The sequence below is a fragment of the Amphibalanus amphitrite genome, unplaced genomic scaffold, assembly GCF_019059575.1.
Source record: "Amphibalanus amphitrite isolate SeventyFive unplaced genomic scaffold, NRLGWU_Aamphi_draft 000753F_arrow, whole genome shotgun sequence".
Lineage (NCBI taxonomy): Eukaryota > Metazoa > Arthropoda > Thecostraca > Balanomorpha > Balanidae > Amphibalanus > Amphibalanus amphitrite.
In genome coordinates, this window is record NW_024882247.1 from 95589 (window position 1) to 103540 (window position 7952).

Consider the following 7952-nt stretch of genomic DNA (forward strand, 5'->3'; position numbering starts at 1 on the left):
CCCCAAGGCAGTGGTTAGCCAACTAAGCTCACCCAGACGGGCTGTCTCGATGGGTTTATACAGTTAGTCTACAGCAAGGCTTAACTAAGGCCCAAACACTCGTCAAGCTGGGAACGAAGGGCTGAGGTGAGGGAGCGCGGCGCCGGCGGTGGGCTGGGGTGAAGGAACGGTGGACTGGAACGAGAATCCAGAAGCTCTTTTTTGTTTTTGTTTTGTTTTGTTGGGTTAGGCCCTTTCGGTCTGACGAGACCATTTCAGGGCCGGAAGTACCTATGATAGGAATTAGGGGGAGACATTGGTCTGGGCAGACACCCTAGAGAGTCGCCGGGGCTGAGCCCGTCCGAAAGGACAGGCCGATCAGCCCCCCAAGCACTCTCTGCACCCGGCTACGGGGTGCGCTCCGTCGGGAGCAGCGGTGCCGCTCCAAGGGAGCAGCCCGCATGAGGTAAAGGTGCCTGTCCAGCCCGGAGTGGGGGTTGCGGCGTGGAGGAGAAGGATTTATGTGTCCCGAGGATGGAAGCGATGGAACGGAGCTGCCAGAAACTCTTGGTAGAGCGTTTCTTTTTGGCTTTAGGGTGCGCTGACTGCGGTAAGGTCCAAATTATCACACCAAATTTTGCCACATCTACCGGTTCAGGCACTCGAGAATCAGCGGCCAGTGATATCTGCAAAGACGAAGCATTTCCAACCCAGCTTCAGCCTGGTGTCAGGGTGCCTCAGGTGGCCTTAATTACAGTTGCACATACCAAACGACCTCAGTGCAGCCAGTCCATGCGGCCGAAACTATTCGGAACAGACTTCAACAAAAAGTGAGACAAGGTTAGTGCTATCGTTAAGTGCCATTATAGACTTGGTCCCCGTTGGCTTGACCCACTGGAAGGTGGTAGTTATCGGACGCTGTGGGGCATACTCATTTTTCCAAAATGCCTCAGATTTTGCTTTCTTGCTCATAGGCGGCGGAACGGGGAGGGCACCGGGGCACCGTGCCCCCCTTTGATTTTGGCATTTTAACGTTGGCCCTATGGGCGTTGCATGGAAAGAATGGGACCAAAAGTCGGCAGTGCCCCCCCCCCTCCCCTTAATTGAAGGTGTTCCGCCGCTACTGTTCGTGTTTGATGCTCTTTATTCTATAGTCAGCCTTTAGACAGAGGGGGGGGGGGCACTGGCACTAATGATCAGTGCCCTAACCCTCAAAAGTTTCCCACATAAATTTTTACTTTTTTAATAGTGAAAATGAAATAAAGCGGATACTGATCCGTGAACATCCAGTTTTTACACTGGCCGCACACAAGCCTCCGAATGCCCAAAGCAGATCTCTGATGACTGGCCTTTGGGTGTCATACCATACCGTGCATTGGTCATTGCCGTCAATGTGTACGACCCCGGCCTTTACCATTTTATGCGCTGGAAACTGTTGCGCTCGAAAAAATCAGGGGAGTGGCTTATTATGAGCGCTCATCAGTCCTAACTACCCGCAAGCGAATGGCTAGCCCTTCCGTCTCCGCTCGCTTGCGATTTGGCATTTATGTAGGTACAAAATAGAGGCAAATGACCACTGAAGGTATGAGTTGCGTCTCTTGCACACATCTATAAATAGAATCTGAAAAGACAAAAAAAAATGATATAGGAAATGGTTAGCATTTACACATATTCAAAAGGCACCGTTGGACAAACTGTAGGAGCGCATAGCTATTAGCTGCAATATCAGATTATGGAAATTTTCCTCATGTTTAGGGCACACATTATGGAGGGGCAAGAATATACGTTTGCCCCTCCTCCAAAAGTTGCTTAGGGAACGATGCCTCCTCAGTCCTCTGCCACCCCGTATCCGTCGCCCCTGTAAACGGTCACTGAAGGCCTGGGTGGCCGCTGCGTCACGTTGACGCTTATAAAGCCTCCAAAACTAGGTTGAAGAGAGGAAAACTTCAATTGAACGTAAACGCTTGCCAAGGCAACGTATGATAAAGTATATGGGCATCTGGTTATATCTTCAGATGATCGAGCGGAATAATCAGGTATATGGTTTCTTGTCTAAGCTTTGTCACAAATTATGGGGGGCAAAAAGATACTTTCCCCCCCCACGAGTTTGCCAGGGGGGGCAGCTGCCCCCCCCCCTGCCCCCCCGAATCCGCCGCCCCTGCTTTCCGTCTACAAACTACAGTTTTCAAACAACAAGTGTTTCCGCCGTCCATGTCTCGCGTCATCCGCCGAATTCGGTAGCCTGGACGCGTGTCGTTATGAAATGACGTGAGTTCAGGCGGCGTCACTTTTACCTGTAGCCGCGTTCACCGAAGCTGGTCGGTCGGATGACGTCACCCGTCGGCGCCGGCCAATCCCGGCCGGCCGCTGCTGGGTCGGCAGCTCCGACCGGCCGATGACGTCAGTGACGGCGGCCAGAAATCCCAGCAGCACGCCGCGTAGCGCTGCCGAATCGTCCGCGGGCTGTCCCGCTCCCGGCGCCTCTTATAAGCAGGTACCGCCGCCCGGTCGCCAGTTGCAGGCTGCACGCTGCTGAATAAACAGGTAGGACCGGTGCAACGGAGCATGGCCATACTGGGCTGCTTGTCCCACCAAACATAAGATATGACGCTACAACGCTCATTGAGAGCTGTCTTGGAATCAAATTTTATCGCAAACATTTTCATCATAAGCGTCAATCAATTTCCCCTCTAGTCAGTTTGGTTTATGGGTCATTTTGTCATCTTTCAAGCTTATAAAAGTTTGCCTTATCTGACCCCCCGTGTCTCCGTCCGCAGGTCTCATCTCGTCTCAACTGTGTCACAATGCGTTGTCTGCTGGTGGTAGCTGTGCTGGTGGCGGCCGTCGGAGCCGCCTCAGTCTCCCAGCGCGTCTCCGTGAGCGGCTCCTCCCGCGGCGGAGAGTCCGTCTCCGTCTCAGAGACCTCGAGCAGCATCCGCTCCGACACGGGCACCACGCTCGGCACCAGGAGCTCCTTCTCCAGTCGGCGCCGGACGCCGGCCGCCGTCGGCACCCCGGCCCAGGCGGGCGCTCCCGTGGCGCCCGCCACCGCCCAGAGGGCTGTCCCGGCCGCCGCTCCCGCGGCCGCCGCATCTCCTGCCGTAGGCGCCACATCTCCTGCTGTGGGCGCCGCATCTCCTGCCGTGGGCGCCGCATCTCCAGTTGCGGGCGCTGTGCCCTCGACTGCGGGCGCCGTGCCGGCGGCCGGCGGCACCAGCCTGCAGGCTGCCCAGTCGGCTCTCAGCGGCAGCATCCCGGTGGTGCCCTCCGTGCGCCCCCTGCGCCCTCTCAACATCCAGGTGCCGTCTCTGGGGGCGCCTGCCATCGGCACGCGCTTCAACAGCCGTCCCGGCAGCGGAGCGGGAGTGGCGCCCGCACTGGCCGGCGCCCAGGCCAGCCTGAACCAGGCGGCCGCCGAGCTGAGCGCCGTCATGAGCGCCCTCGGCGTTTAGACGCTCACCGGTCGGCGGCGGCGGTTATGGCACGGGGACCGGGACGGTGTGGAGAAGTCTGAGTCAGCGGAGGGAGAGTCGGCACGGCAGGGAAGCTCGGCCGCTGCAGAGGGAGCGGTGACGGCCGACGCGAACGACTCATCATCAGATGAGTTTTAGTCGGAATTAAGACTGGACTTGCGGCCAGAGAGGCGTGGCTGTGGTTGGCAGCAGTAAGGGAGAACTTGAGGGATGGTATTCCGTCCTCTCGCTCAGTGCTAGGCGTGGCGAGGACGGACCAGCAACGCAGGCTCGCAGAGGAACAAACACCTGAAGGATGCGCTGACCGGCTTAAAACGGCGTCAGCGGTGTGACGGTGGCCGAGCACTGCCAGAAAGACGGAGGGAGCAGTGGTGCCTGAGCTGCTTCTACCGAATAGACCTGCCCCGGTGGCACTAAAAAGACAGAATGCTTATGTGCTTAGTGTGAGCGTCAAGGGCGGGGAGAAGAAAGCTAGAATGAGCTTTTTGTGACTGATTTGAATGTGATGTGAACCTTGTTTGTAACAAGATGATACCATCGATGTTAATTGTTGACAAACAATATACTTATGAGGACCAGTGATCAGCACAAGCTTTTTCAGATCAGTGTAAAAAAAAAACAGTCTGACGTCCTGCGCGTATCAGTAGCAGGGGATGATCGTAAGTCGTAACTGTATATAGCCGCGGAGCACCTTCAATTAAGGGGGGGGGGGCACCGCCGACTTTTGGTCCCATTCTTTCCATGCAGCGCCCATAGGGCTAATGTTAAAATGCCAAAATCAAAGGGGGGCACGGTGCCCCGGTGCCCTCCCCGTTCCGCCGCCTATGACTGTATAACGTTACGCAAGTCGTTTCACGGAAAAGAAGGAGCCATTTAGATTTATGTATAGGCCATCGCTAGCCGGTACTAACTGATTTATGGGATAACAAATGCGGCAATGACCTTTATCAAATCGTTAGTTTAAATTGTTAAAAAGTATTTTATCATAAATCATTAACTGTTAAATTATTATTTAGTTACCTAAATTAGACGCATAAATTGCCCGGCGCTTCGCTGTAGGGGAACGTTATCTAATAAAGCAAACCGTCGAGCAATGCATACCTATATCTAATCTATTTAGCTTTTAGGTAGCAGTTTAACGACCAATGATCTATGATGAACGATTTTATAGCGATTTTAAAATAACGATTCAAATGAAGGTCATTGCTGCACTTATTTGCCTGGACTGAGAAATTTCAATAACATTCTATAAACAAGCATTACCTAGGTGTCTTTTGCATTATGGATTTTTATTTTCATGTTGGCAAATTTAAATGCAAACAGATCCTAGTAACTGGAATTTGCACGTATGTAGTTGCTTAACCCGCGCCCTGCTGGGGGGGTGTTTGAACACCCCCCCTTGTGGTTTTTCGCGAATATCTCAAAAACGGCGGCGCGGAGCGCCGCCGTTTTTGGTACACCTTATCATACATCAATTCTACACATGTTGTGAAAATTTCAGACCAAGGTCATTCAAGGTCAGGTCACCAGGTCACTTGAAGTGACCTCACCTCATAAAAAGTTTCAATGTCTGTCATAGCTACACCGAGTGACCGATCGCTTTGAAACTTTCAGCGATTGCTGAGAGCAATAGCATGTACAAAATGTATATCTTCGAATTTTGATATCGATGACCTAAGGTCAGGTCAATTTTGCGACCTCCCCATTATAAGTCAATGGGAGAAAAATGAAATGCGTCTCTTTTGGACGAAAGACATTATAAACACTCCCAAACACCGAATTACAAGTGGTTTAGACACACTGAACATGAAAATGGTGTCCGTGACCCTTGTTTATGCCCTGAGGTCATCTTAGGTCACGAATGGTATCTAACAGTTTTTCGCAAATAACTTTTGATAGAGGCATGCTAGAGCGATGAAAATGCCTTATATGTGTTCAGCTCGACGATACGGATCGACTGATATGCAAGATGACCCTTTCCGGTCAGGTCATGACCTTGACCTGAGGTCAAATTTTCAAGTTGACCTTTCAAGGTCAACTTATAGTTCATTCGATGCGTCTTGACAAGAGGAACACGATGCCGGTGAAAGTAAGCTCGTACAAGGCTTGGGTCAAAAGTTATTGCAGAAAAACTGTTTCCGAAAAAATCGGCTATTTTTGCAGTTTTTGCCCCCTGCAGGCAAAACCGTTGACGTTAGGTCAAATCTGAGAGAATTACTCAGAAAGGGCGTTAATAGGGCTATCGAATGCACTTTTCCGCGGCGCTGTAGCTCTATTGGTTCCCGAGTTATGCGTTGGCTTCTTGGAAATTTTCGACATTCGACCTGGAAAAGGCGAAATTTTGCCTTCAATGACCTCTGGTGACCTGACCTTTGACCTGACCAAAAAATTGACCGTTGTGATTTCGTCATTATTTTTTACGCTCTTTCGAACGCCGCCTTCCGCGTATCGCTACGTGGCCCAGGAGCCGAGTTAGAAGGGGGGGTGTTCAAACACCCCCCCCCCCCCCAGCAGGGCGTGGAAATCCAGGACCCCCAGCAGGGCGCGGGTTAATACGTTAATTCTATCTGGGGTCATTTTGCCAAATACCAGGAAAATGCTTGCTTGCTAATTACTCCGAAAGATAACTGGACGCTCCAGCACGATAGGAAGACTGTGAGCCTACCAGTACCTACTGCGCAGTCTCGAGTCGCCAGAAAGCTAAGCATTCTTAAGCACTGATGAAATAAAGTCATCTGTTCTGGCATGAACATACTATATAGGGTGTGCTTATGAATTATAATCTCCATCAAATGCTAGGCTGAGCTGAGCCAAGGACACGAATAACAAGTTGTAGGTACAAGTAATGCGAATGAACTAAGACGGGTTCCAGACTCAAGTCTGCAAGGCTGCCGGGTCTTGTCGCATACTTTTATTTTCTGTATACGGGGATGCGACTTCCTCGCCCTTTCGCCCCTAATTAGGACCATGGAGCTTCGCAAGAGGCTTGTAGACAGTTGGCACGTCCACAGAGGCGCTATCATTGGTGCACTATTTCAACAAAGCTCAAAATTGTTGTCCTCTGAGGTTTGGTCGGTGATCAACCGATAAGGTTTGACTGTTGATAAATAACTCCGGCAAGGACGATTGCAAAGCAGCGCTTGAAGATTGTGTTTGTCGTCTCCATTCACGTTGAATGATAGTAAGGTACCTACACCAGTCGTTTTTTATTTAATAACTCAACTTGTTGTGGAGTTTTTTTTTATCAAAACCCACTAATGACATTATTGACAGCCACTTGACGTTAATAAAATACTGATTAATTTAACGTTACCATATATGACTGTGATCGAAGGTGAATGAACATCTTAATGCATTTTATCTTATACGTTCTCTAATGAGTAAATTCGATCGCGACTTTATACTTTGGTTTCCCCTTTCGGATCACCGATCGACGCCTCTATAAACTTATTTTATCAAGCCGAGTTAAAAATTCAGAAGGTTTTTGGCATTTTAGTCCAATACTCTCATTGAAAGTTCGCGCACGTGAAACTCGATCATAGCTTCGGTGTCACCGATGAATGACGCCTCAATTCACCGACGGTGAGTTGAGCCGGTAACTACCAACTCAATGCAATCTGTCCAATAAAATATGTCGCGTAATGTTTCTTGCCAGGTGAGATTGATACGCCTAACGCCATTGTAAGCTGAAGGGCGACATTCAGTGACTGCTGCATTCCCACGGCCACGTCCTCTCCGAAATGAGCTAGGGTAAGTATAAGTAACCATGCTCGCTGGCCACACTAAAATGCAGCCTTATCCAAACTGGGAACCGGTAGAGACGAGCACATTTGATGTCATTTCCCCATTCTGGTGTCCGTTTAACCTTGAGACCGGCTCACGGCAGCGTCCGCCGGACAGGTCTCGTGATTAGGCAGCTGCGGGCCCGATTAGGCCCTGCTTCTTATTAGTACCGGTTGCCGGGAGGCTAGCCGGCACCGGCCGACGATATGACGTCTGCATGGCATACCGCGAGACCCCCGCTCACCCCGCCGAGGCACCGACCTCGAGTTGTGTGATCGAAGCGCCGACAGCAGCCCCGACGGGCCGCGGCACCAGCACTGGCAGCCGGTCAGCCGGCTCTGGAACCCGCTCACCGCGCAAAAATACGCCAAACTCGTCAGTCGCAGTCTGCTAAGCCGTCTTAGCAAGAGATTCGGCGAACTTGCAGATAACAGATTAGAACAAGAATGCAAAACCAGTAGGTAATCACTGCTGTGCGGACGTTGTTTGATGAAATATTCCTATTATGCCTACGTGTGTATAATGAAAAACCAACTAACAGAAGCGTTGACCATCATAAAGTGTCGACTGTTGGCTGTTGCTACCATCATCTGTCCATGCAGTGATGGCAACGATAACAACCATCATCCTTTTGTCATAAACAACCGACTACCGAGGTCTGCTTGTAGAAAATGCTGGAAAGGGTAAACACTGGTTCCTGAACAATTTTCATTCCTT

At 50.9% G+C, this 7952-nt stretch overlaps 1 protein-coding gene across 1 annotated transcript; it reads left to right on the plus strand.

The window, feature by feature from the left end:
* The first annotated feature begins 2284 nt into the window (after positions 1-2284).
* On the plus strand, positions 2285-4037 carry LOC122365646 (cuticle protein 16.5-like). Its single transcript, XM_043337054.1, has 2 exons — positions 2285-2523; positions 2757-4037. The coding sequence occupies exon 2, from the start codon at positions 2784-2786 to the stop codon at positions 3429-3431; it is 648 nt and encodes a 215-aa protein (XP_043192989.1). The 5' UTR covers positions 2285-2523; positions 2757-2783; the 3' UTR covers positions 3432-4037.
* The last annotated feature ends 3915 nt before the right edge of the window (positions 4038-7952 follow it).